At 36.4% G+C, this 12,332-nt stretch overlaps 1 protein-coding gene across 1 annotated transcript in view; it reads right to left on the reverse strand.

Moving 5' to 3' along the window:
- The window catches only part of LOC126233650 (PH and SEC7 domain-containing protein-like), a 291,525-nt gene that overhangs the window by 109,032 nt on the left and 170,161 nt on the right, over positions 1–12,332 (reverse strand). The window contains exon 15 of the mRNA XM_049942879.1: positions 11,098–11,267. Within this exon, the coding sequence (XP_049798836.1) occupies positions 11,098–11,267 (170 nt within the window). The remainder of the gene's footprint in view (positions 1–11,097; positions 11,268–12,332) is intronic.

Genomic DNA, 12,332 nt, shown 5'->3' on the forward strand with positions numbered 1-12,332 from the left:
GTACAGTTCCACTGCATCAGACACACAGAAATGAAAAAAATTGTAATTACCAATGAAACTTAGGCAGTCCTCCTTGCACAATACTCGGTATAAAAAAGGTCTAGCTTTTAACAAACAAATGTAAGATATGTGGGGGAGAGAAGAAAGAGAACAGCATTGCTAACAAAGAGAAATGGACTGGAACAACTTTTCACGATAATGATGGATGATAAAATAAGTAGTGCGAGAGAAAGGACACAGTATAGCACCAATGTTGTCTGCCGAGATTTGATTGTGTGGAGGAACCACGAGGAGGAAGTGCAAAAGCAATTAGATGTATGGGAAAAGTTGTGTTAAGAGCATGGCCTAAAATTTAATGCAAACTAGGGTTAGATACAGGTCACAACATGGAAAAAGGATAGACCAACAGTAAACATGATGTTGGTTGGGAACAACTGAAAATGGAGGAGAGCGTCAAGCACTTAGGGCAACACGTTTGAATACTGCCCTATGGGGTACGAGTACCGAGTGCCCTCGAGCGCACGTCAGATCGCCCACAGGTAGGTGCCGTTCATATGGGCTACCTGCCAGGTGACCCTAATGGACGCATACTGCACATACACGTCACTTACCACACCTGCCTGTGGGCAGTCACCCAGGGCAGCGCAGTTGCATAAGCTATGCCCTGACACCCGACCACCCATCCACCAGCTGTTTACCCAACTAAGCCCACCAGTGTTCCTGGTGCCTGGCTACCCAAAGCCAAACATCTTGACCTAGAGATTGTAAAACACAAATATGGAAGAACGACAAAGAGATAAATGAATGTGCAAGGCAGGCTGATAAGTATATCAGAAACGTGAGAGGAACGATACCTAATAATGAATTCTCTCAAAAAGAGAAGGTTTTTTTTTTTTTTTTTTTTTTTTTTTTTTTTGGGCAGGGGGGGGGGGGGGGAAGAAGGTGATATACCACACATTTTATACACCAATTTCATTGTATGCTGTGAAAACAGGTTGAGGAAAAAGATGGGAAAAAGTATGGAGTGAGCAAGTGAAATGATGTTGAGAAGTCGGATAGAAGCAACAAAAGAGGAAAAGGTGGTAATGAAAGTGTTAAGAGGATAATACATGAGTGAACTCAACAAGAGAAGAGTGAGGGGAAAAGATTAAAATGGTGTGGGCATGTTAAGAGAATGAATGGATCAAATAAGTATTTCTAAGATGTACAGGTTGAAGATGGAGGGCAAGAGACCAAACGTAGCCCAAGAGCCAAGAAGAAAGCATCCAGAAGAAAGGAAAAGAATGGGCCACAATAGCAACAGAGAGGTGGTGGCAAGATGAGAGTATATGAAGACACATGTGTTCCAAGCGGATCCTGACAGGGGTGGGAAAATTATGATGATGATGATGAATTCCTCTAACATAAATCTTACATGATAACAATGAGGGTACAATTAGAGAAGTTTGGTATTATACAAAGGGATATTGGAAATCCCACACACATCATTCAAATATGGAATAGGAAGGGAATAATGATCGTGGTACATTGTTTATGTTGTGACACAAACCTTACAGTTGCTTATGGATCGTAAATGTAAGTGTACACAGTTTCAGATATAGTTAACATCTGAAATTCTTACAGTTGCTATAAATATTACTTAAACAACATTTCTCAAGAGTATACTTTTTTCTAATACCAAAACTTAGAAACTTCAGACTATCTCACATTAATCTTAGACAGAAACAAAAGGTTGCATTTGAGGAAATAATAGTCCAAAATGAAGTTACAACTTGATAAAAATAGGGAAGAAGAAAAATAAAAACAAGTATAAAGATAGAAAGCATTGGTTACCCAATAAAAAAATCTAGTCTTCTGATCACAATGGAAAAGGCACAATTATTATGATATGGAGCCCAAAAACTGCAGACTGAAAATGTTTGTAACATTGTCTCATTTCCAAGTGTCAGACTGTTATGTTACAGTAACTATAGATACTTTCTCTATTTGCTTAATTTTTTTAAAAAACTGTCACTATTTTGTCACGGAGATAAACAGCTTCTGTTTGCTGATGTTAGAAACATGACTGGCACAAGAGCAGTACAACTGAATAGGAATTATGAACTATGAGAACAAGAAGTTTATTTACAAAATCTTAAATATGTTGCAAAACAGCAACTGTGTAAATCTGAGGATGTGGAAGAATCAGCCAACTAGTTGCAAAACAAAGATTTATTCAACCCTTGTCCTTGGTTCTGATATTTCTAAAAATATCTCCTTCAGAAGAAATGGACCTTGTTACGTCACATGATGGTACATTCGATTAGATGAAGCCAAGCAGCTCTTGTTATGTATATGCAATTGACAAAACAAGGATTATCCCAAGCCATGGTTTCAGATAGCAGCCAGATTACATCTATCGTACTTCAGAATGAATGCTCACTGGTAAATGCCAATAGGTAGAGGCTCCTGTCAACATAAAATTAAAACCAGAGTCACAGAATAAAATATTTGTCTTAGTCTCTGGCATGATGTACAGGTAACTTATGAAAATATTTTATCCTGTGACACCTGTTACAATTTTATGTTGACAAGAGCCTCTACCTATTGGCATTTACTAGTCACCATTCATTCTGAGGTACGGTACATGTAATTGACTGCTATCTAAAGCCATGGCTTGGAATAATTCTTCTTTTGTCAATTTTATATATGACAAGAGCCGCTCGGCTTCATCTAAGCTAATGTACCACCATGTGATGTAACAAGGCCCACTCCTTCTGAAGAAGATACTTTTAGAAATATCAAAACCTAGGTCAAGGGATAATAAACTTTTGTTTTGCAACTGGTTGGCTGATTTTTCAACCTCTTCAACTTTCTTTACTTTTGAACTAAATCAAAAAGTCTGGGTGGAATCTGGTTGAGAAAATACACACAACACTGACTGTAGCACAATAAAATTATTGTGTGATGTAATTTATTCGTCTTCAATTCAACTATGTCAAGATTCTAAATCTTTCTCTCACGTTTCCACTGCATTAAGGGTGCAGAGGTTTCTGTAGCTAGTGTTCTTGTTTTATGGCAAGTATGAGTTTACCATCTCACTTTGCATCATTAGTTTAACAGAGTAATGTTAAACTGTTTCAGTATAAACTCAAAAACACTCTTATCATGTTCAAAGTCACATGCATAGGACTACAAACTTCACTGTAAAAAGTTTTGGTTATCATGTCTGTTTACTATCCATTCTGTATGATTTTCAGTTACAAGAAACAGGGCTACTCATTGAATGCATGACAAATTCAAAGAACGTCACTGCATACACATTTCAAATCACCACGGATTACAAAAGTTGGACAACTGTTTTCAAAGGAGAATGTTACATCATACGAGTTGTGATCAAAAAGTAAATGAAATTTTTTAATTTCATGGGCTTTACACATTCAATCTAAAAATATACATATTTTATTGGTACACATGTTTCTGATGTACGACTGCATTTTCTGCTGGTTTTAATAATTAGTTTATTGTTGACAGTCAAAATTGTTATACGTGTTTGCGAGTGCTCACTGAATTCTTACTTTCTAGAAATATGGAGCAAAGAATTTGTATTAACTTTTGCTTGAAAAATTAAATAAAGTGCAGCACAACATTGGAAATGGTGACAGTGGCTTTTGGCAAATCTACTATGAGTAAGACAAGAGTTTATGAGTGGTATAAACATTTCAAAGAGTATCAAGAAGACACTTAAAGACAATGACTGCCCTGGATGCCCTAGCACATCAATTACTGATGACAATGCAAAAGAAGCAAAGAAAATGGCACTGGAAAATCACTGAATCGCCATCAGTGAGGTTGCTGATGACATATGTATATCCTATGACTCATGCCAAGCAATTTTTTGGATGTTTTGGGCATGAAATGTGAAGAAGCAAATTTTGTTCCAAAACTGTTTTAAATTTTGACCAAAAACAACATCACATAGACATCGCTCAGAAATTGCTGAATGAAGTCAACAATGACCCAGAACTTCTAAAGAAGGTTAAAGCAGGTGATGAAACATGGGAATACGGGTATGACATCGAAACAAATACCAAACTGTCCCAGTGGAAACTGCCTGAAGAGTGGAGATCGAAAAAAATTCGACAAGTTCAATTACTTGTGAAGGTTCTTCTCAATGTTTTCTTTGATTCAATGGAATAGTCCACCATGAGTTCCTGCTTACGGTTGTACAAACAACCTGGAAATTATGTACTGTTTGCAGGAAGCAATCCAAAGCAAAGAAAATGACCAGAGTTGTGGCAAAATCACTCTTGGAAATTTCATCACAATATTGCTCCCACTCTCACCTCAGCGCTTGTTCGTGATTTTTTTGGCAAAAGACAAATTATGTTGCTTCAGCCACCGTATTTGTCAGACATTGCAACTTCTTTCTATTCCTGAGGCCGAAGAGAACAAGGAAAGGATATCATTTTGTCTCCATTGATGAGATAAAAACAGAATCACTGAAGGAGCTGTTGAACATCATAACAAAAAGTGAGCTCCGTAAGTGCTGCCGATATCGGATAAAGCACTGTCACAAGTGTAATTATCTGAAGCGATTACTCTGAAAGGGACAAAGTTGGTGCTGATGAATAAATAAAGTTTCTTTAAGAAAAAAGATTTCCCTTTACTTTTTGATCACACCTCCTACGTCAACAAAGATTTTCCTTAATAGCTTGGGATCACAAAGCTTAGTAAAATTTGTGATACTTGTCTGTTAAATAAAACCATTGTACACAGCATGTTGATGGCACAATAATGTAAGTGAGCTGTTTTGGTCATACCCAGCAAAAACTACAGTGATGGAAAGAAATCCTAAATAATAAATATGCAACTGTTTACCATTCAGTCTATTCGTGTAGACAGGTACCACCTCTCAGACATGTATTTCAGAAATTTAAGTAAAAACCCAAACATTGTATTGAAATATTGTATTTATTAACATTATTCATTAAGAATAAATAATAGCACCTACACATATAGGCTCAAACCAAACAGCAATATGTGAAATGGAATAAAGGAAAGACTGGTTTGTTGCGTTACTATGGAGTGAACAAAATCTATTCAACAGATTTCTGTCAATAAACAAGGGAAAGACACACACAACACTGTAAGCAGAAAAGGAGAGCTGAATGGATGATGAGATTTTGGAAGGTAGCATAAAAACTTCATCCTAAGTGAAGTCAAGAACATACTTTCCTTCTTGACATAACTGGTCTCTGTTTTTTGGAAACAGTATAAAATTAATCTGACATTCATTTGTATATAAAAAGGAAATAAAAAGAATAAGTATTCATTTTTTCCTCCACTATTTACAAATACACATAAAGCTTAGAATCATTACTAAATTGACTTCAGCAATGGAAGTTTTATGGCCACCAGTTCAAACTCTTATGTTGGCACAATCAAAACCATTTAAAGTATGTCATGATTGTGGCAGAAACTAACAACACATAAAAGATGTATGAAAACTTATTTTTCTTAAATAAAAATTTAATGAAACTGTAACATGCTTGAAAAACATGCAATTACAAATTGCAACATCCTTTAAAAAATATTACTCAGGTTCATATTCAAAGATTCTGTTTGCCATCAATTTTTGAGCAGGATAATTACTTCATAGTAATTGTTCATTAACTGACAACTTTCTCCCACATTCCACAATACAAAACTTTCACAACACGCATATTTTGAGGCAAGATTTGCTTTTTCTATAAATAATATAAAACATAAGAAAAATATAAACATCTAATAATATTCAGTCTGTTAACAAATATGACAGTCTACAGAAGTAAGAAATATACCAAGGTTCATTTACAGTCTGACCTGCAGTATTACTTCTGGTATGCAAACTTAGTGCTTGTACATGCCACATTACACTTACAAATGACAAAATGCAGTCTATCTTTGGCATTTATCGAACTTGGAAAAACATCGGAAAAATCAAATTAAGATTCCAGTTTGGGAAAGGAATGGATTCATGAAAACACTTTCCTCTACTACAATGTGCCACTTTGGTTCATTCCTTAATGGAATCTTCAATGTTGACATCCAATATGTGACACTTACTCATCCTCAAATGGTCAGCATGCAAAACAATAAATCATTCACTGAAAAAAGAGAAGTACTTTTATAAGAAACAATTACTGACACAACTGCAAAATAAGTATTCCACAGAAAAAAGCACAATACAGCCATCTCTGGTAACTTTGTATAAATTTTACATTAATTTTCATCTAATTAAGGAATGGTACAAGCAGATAAACTACAACATTGCACAACATGCGGTGGTCAGGAGGTACCAAGTAATTATACGTTATGTAATTGTTGCGGTTAGATTCCACCACCAGGTTCCTCACCATAGAAAGTAAAATGGTTTGTCACTCATGGTGACTGGATAAGGAGTGGGAAAGAATTAGAACTTGGCTAGTGAAATAGAGAGAAAAACTGAAAGCCCGAAGACCACATGTAATGCAAGGAAAAAATGAACATATGATACGTTCTGTGGAGAGAGGACAAAATTACAAACCCCAGTTTCTAAATCCATCTCAAAATGCAAATGTGTAAAAGTCACAGCCTACACATGCTTTTCATTAATTTCCCTCTGAATGTTTTTCAAAATACACTAAGTACAGTTTACATGAACAACTTTTCAGCATTTACAAAGAACAAAGATACAAAACCCCATTTTAAGTGCTAACCTCTAGTAACAGGCTTCATGCAAGTCTGTTAGTCACTACCACAATCTTATGTATACAATATATACATTATTCATTAAATAACAGTCAAAGTTCAATTATTTGAGAATAATTAAATTAAACAGTTCATCAACTGAACAGAAAAACTTGACTTTTAGATCTATGCATTCAGGATTGTGAAAACTGACTCACACACATGTATGTAACGTTCACGCTAGTCTTAACTACTACGAGAAATATTTCACAAAACTTTACTTTTAATGACTAAATTTGCTGGACTCATGAGACAGCAAATAAAATTAGTTTAACAAGTACTGAACAATACTATTCCAACATTTTCTCCCAATCACACTCGCACTGAAAAAGGTTATCACAATGTCTTTCCTCCTCAAGGGGGATAGAAGTTTTATTATAAAGTCCTTTGTAACTCGTTAAACTCACATTTAAAGGAGGCACACGAATGGTACATCTAGGTCAGTGTTAAATAGGACAATGATTTAAAAGATAACAGGGAAACAAAATTTTCTCAGAAATTTCAGATACATAAGAATAATTGCACCATTAATACCCAGTGACATTTACAGACTCAGAAAAACAAATGTTGTTAATTCCTGAATCATAGGAGTACATAGTATAAAAACAAATGTGAATAATTCCCATAAAATATACAAACATAATTTAGATCATCAAAAATTATGAAAAGCCCATGTCATGAAATCATCATCATTAGTGTTGTGCTAAAACTCTGTTCAGAGAAAGGAATGAAACAATACAGACAATGAAATCTGCTTAACAGAGGAATTTTACCAAAATCTGCTTAACACAGGAATTTTACCAACATTTTTAATTCCATTAAAATGTATCTAAATGTGAATAAAATAGTTTTTCAAATAATTAACACTTATTTATATATCTATAAAAAATTAAATTTATATTGTAGATAATGTAGCACAATGGGGACAAGACCAACAACATAGGTCCCTCCTCAGAAAAAGCATTAAGATTTTCTTTTATATACATTATATATAAGTAATAGTTATATAACTATATAATTCACAGTTTCTATTGAAATATAATCATCTCTGTTCAATTATACACAATCATATTAATATCGTTTTCCCTGATCAATTTCTACAAAGATATTCGGAAGTAAATTCTAATACTGTACAAATACAATTAGTCACAATCATTTTAAAACACTCAGTACACATTTGCCATAAATTAGCTGCAGGAAGCATATTTATACAGAAAAAAAATCACCTTCGGTAGCATTCAGTCAGAATAACCACATCATATGGAATCTCGAGCTTATACAACAAGATGAAATCCACAAGTCTCGCAATAAAACTTACGTAAGCGTTGATTCTGTTTGTAAACACTGATTACAGAAAGTCTCACAATACATCAGTCAGCTGGAGGAAATGGTATATAGTTTTCAAAATGAATTCACACTGTGTTCTTTAACCTCAGTCATTATTACTCACATATCAATTTTTTTTTTGTTACATTAAGAAGGAACAATAATGGGCCCTTATCACTTTACACGTATCGGTAAAAAGTACAGCACATACAGAACACAGCTGTAGAATTTCTTGAGAACAGTTCCCAGTTACTGGCAAGAACTAATTCCTCCACAGGGGTAAATTCCCAATATCAGTCTCACTGTCACAGAAAGAGGAGGAATAAGTCTTTCTAAGGTTACAACAATTAAGGCTTTGATCGAGTTGTCACGTGCAAATTGTCACGGGCACACTGCACAGACTTCCGCAAGAAGGAGTAAATACTACAAAGTCACAAACGTTCCATATGTGCACATAATAAAAATATTAATTCACTTGTGAGAGGTAAAAATGGAGTCAAGAGTTCATGAAGTACAGTAGAAGAAGGGGGGGAAATTGTCAGCAAGATACTGTAAACACAGCCACTCCAAAATGACATCGCGGCACAGTAGCGAGCAGCCAATATGGACAAAAATCCTTTTAAAATGTATCACATCTCATTGTCCAAAGAGTCTCTGTTGTGGTTATCTACAACAGTATTTCGTGGTTATCTACAACAGTATTTCCAGAACAGTATAAGAGGTGCATTGCTTGGTGCCACTCACAGCCTCCACTGAACCATCACTTTGATAAGAGACTTCAATTCCGAAGAGCATAAAGGAATTGTGTTAGCACAGAAAAGTGTATCCTCTATAGGAAAAAAAGAATTCAAGCAGATTAAAGCAGAGGCAGGCACATTCGCATGCACAAGCCACACCCAGGCCCACAAATGAGTGACCAAGATTAATATGTTGCTAACAGGTGCACATTTCACATTAATACTAGAAAAACATAATGTGACAATAGCAATTCATTTTTGTACTAAAAAGAATGTAGTTTACAGAGTAAAAAGCACCCAAACTTATCTAAATTGCCAAGGAAAGCTGACACAAACTACAGAATTTTCTCTATTTTTAAGAGGAGTGATTTTTTTCTGACAAATTTAGAAATATACTTGCTTCATTTAATTAAAGATTGTTGAAGGAGACCACAAATAGTGACAAAGGCTATTACGAAGATTGATATTATTACCACGACCAGTTTTGAGTGATGGTATAATAGCTTAAAACCCACCCTGGCAATAAAATAAAACTTCTTCAAAGTATTTGTGTTTGGCTGCAGTCCATTCAGCTATCTTCAGTTAATAATATCCACAAACTTCAACAAATAATGTTTGCTTTACCTTAATCTGCCTGAAGTACTTGCATTTTTAAACACTGTCCACTGTGTAACTGTAATAATGTTCTTACTTAAGTGATTCTCACTTTGTTGATTGCTCATTATCTGGTCTCCCCTCCCCTCTCACCTTCTCTCCATGCCTCTTTTTCTCCCTGTACATGGCTACTGATATACTGGATTTTGTATATGTATATGTGTGTGTGTGTGTGTGTGTGTGTGTGTGTGTGTGTGTGTGTGTGCGTGTGTGCGTGTGTGTGTGTGCGCGCGCGCGCGCACACATTTCATTTATTTATGTTTGCAATATCCACATACCCTCCCTTCAGTGTGAAAAAATAACATCTTGTACGATACAAGCTGGACATCTGCTTAACAATTACTAAAACTATCAGCATGAGAACAGTCCTAGCAGATACAGGACAGATATTTGATCTTTAGTGTTGAAAAATGTTTTCTTCTCAGGAAGGGAGGGGGGGGGGAGGGAATAAATAAATACACCCACAGATTATACGTGTTCCAGAATAGTAAAAGTTGCTTTGCCATCAGTGATGAGCAACAAAGTCTGAAGCTACTTCTAGCTCTTTTCTTGACTATCCAATTTCTCCTAATCAAACGTTAATGATGAGTTTTCCTTCTCTGCATCACGTGTGTGTCTTTTCTTCACTTATTGCTATTCCTCACAGGACTACTTCTGTACAAGAAACTGCTTAAAAAGTAATCTGATACCTGACATCTGTTCCTTTGTCTGTGTGTCTTCCAGATCTACTTCGCTTCATCGTGTTTCAGTGGTTGTTAAAAAGGCTCTGTACTACAGTACGACACTGCATCAAGTTGTATTTAATGTTTCTAGTTTAAATCCATAACATACAGCATGAAAGGTCTGGAAGTGGCTGCCGTATCTTAACAAAAGCACGCACTTGCAAACATTTATGTCTTACTGTATAATATTCAAAATCTGTCATTAAAAGACAATTTACTTCCACGTCCTAAACTGTATTCATTTCAGAATACCAAACTTAGATCTCTGTTTCACAATAACAGGTCTTAATGATGCAACTTTCTTGCACTCATTTCAGAAATATTAGTTACATACGTCAGTTATAACAACTGCATGATGTAATCTTAGCAGATATAGTTTCTAATAATGGGGGGTATATCGAAAGAGTCAGTTGAATCTCACTTGTAAATAAATGCAGTATTACACTGGGAGGGTGTGAGAAGGGGAGGGGGGGGGGGGAATCACTGCTACACAAAAAAAAGCATCTGTGAAACTAAAAGTTACATCAGACAGCAGTTAAATCTTTGTAGAATTAATAAAATCAAAATCTGAACAGTATTTCAAACATAAAATACTTCCAACAGCTTCACAAGAGTGCGAATTTTTGTGCCAGCTAACCTCAGCATTAGACAATGTGCGGCTCTACTTCTGCAACACAGAACTGTCCAAGTGGCACATGAAATGTGCACCTGCACCTCAGAACCACATCCCGAGTGGTGTGCTGCTGCGCGCGTAGCCATAGCCAGACAGGTTGACGGTTTACAGTACACATGCTGAGAAGACCCCCATCATCCGTCAGCCTATGTCTGCACCGTCACGAGCGGCGGCTCCCGCCATCGCACCGCTCGTGGAGGAGGTACCACTGTAAATGGCTGCTCGGTAACTGTACCTGTTGGTGGCAGGAGACCTAGCAGGCGACACGACAGGAACACACTCTTCTGCATCCACATCACCGAAGCCAGCAGCAGTTGCCGTCGCCTCTGCCAGCGTCGCTTCCAGTTCGGGGAACTGTGCCATACGAGATCGTAAAAGGTATGCGTAGGTCTTGTACCGTTTCAACTGCAATAGGGCAATGAAATAAAGCAATGAGTACACATACTAAGTGAATAAAAATTACAGATACCAATAAACTCTTCGCTTTCTACTATTATCTCCTCTTATCATTAAATAGGGAGTTTATAATGCTGAAATAGTGCTGTGCATCCTTGCACAAAACATCTACAGGCTGGTCTCTGTCACAGTGAGGTCTCAGTGGTCTAATTTTCACCACTCTACCCAATGAAGGAACTAATAGTTCTGAAAGTTATGATAGTTATGATAGTTTTTTGTTGTTTTGCACATGTCTATTGGCAGCACTAAGAATATTGCCTCCTGAGGGTTAATAATAGGCAGCAATTTTTTTATAATTTTCTCAAGTGAATTTTCATTACAATTTATAGAAGCTAATTTTGTCACATAAAGATTGTCACCCAAAATTGGTCATAATGCAAGCATTTTTAACAAGGACTTTTTAAGTGTTGCTCAGAAAATAGAACACAATGGCTCCATAAACAGGCCTTAAAAATAATGAACGGTCATTTCCCAAATTCCTTAGAGCAGGTAGGTTAGCACCCTATACATACCGAGCAAGGTGGCACACTGGTTAGCACAATGGACTCGCATTTGGGAGGATGACGGTTCAATACCGCATCCGCCCATCCTGATTTAGGTTTTTCACGATTTCCCTAAATCGCTTCAGGCAAATGCCAGGATGGTCCCTATGAAAGGGTATGGCCAACTTCCCTCCCCGTCCTTCCCTAATCCGATAAGACTGATGACCTCGCTGTTTGGTCTCTTCCTCCAAATCAACCCTTAACCCCTATAATAGTACAGGAAGTAAGAAAAACCATTATTTCTTTAAAAAGCAAAAACTCAACTAGTGTCGACTACCATCTCCAGCAAACTGCTAAAAGCCTGCTGCGATCAGTTCAGTGAAGTGCTAGCTCATATATTCAATGCCTCTCTGAAACAAGGTACCTTCCCTGATAGGACGATGTATGCTATTGTAAAGCCCCTCTACAAAAAGGCGATGCTCAGATGTTACAAACTATTGTCGTATCTCTCTTTTGACTACATTTTCTAAAG

Source organism: Schistocerca nitens, chromosome 1 (assembly GCF_023898315.1).
Source record: "Schistocerca nitens isolate TAMUIC-IGC-003100 chromosome 1, iqSchNite1.1, whole genome shotgun sequence".
In the NCBI taxonomy this organism is placed as follows: Eukaryota; Metazoa; Arthropoda; class Insecta; order Orthoptera; family Acrididae; genus Schistocerca; species Schistocerca nitens.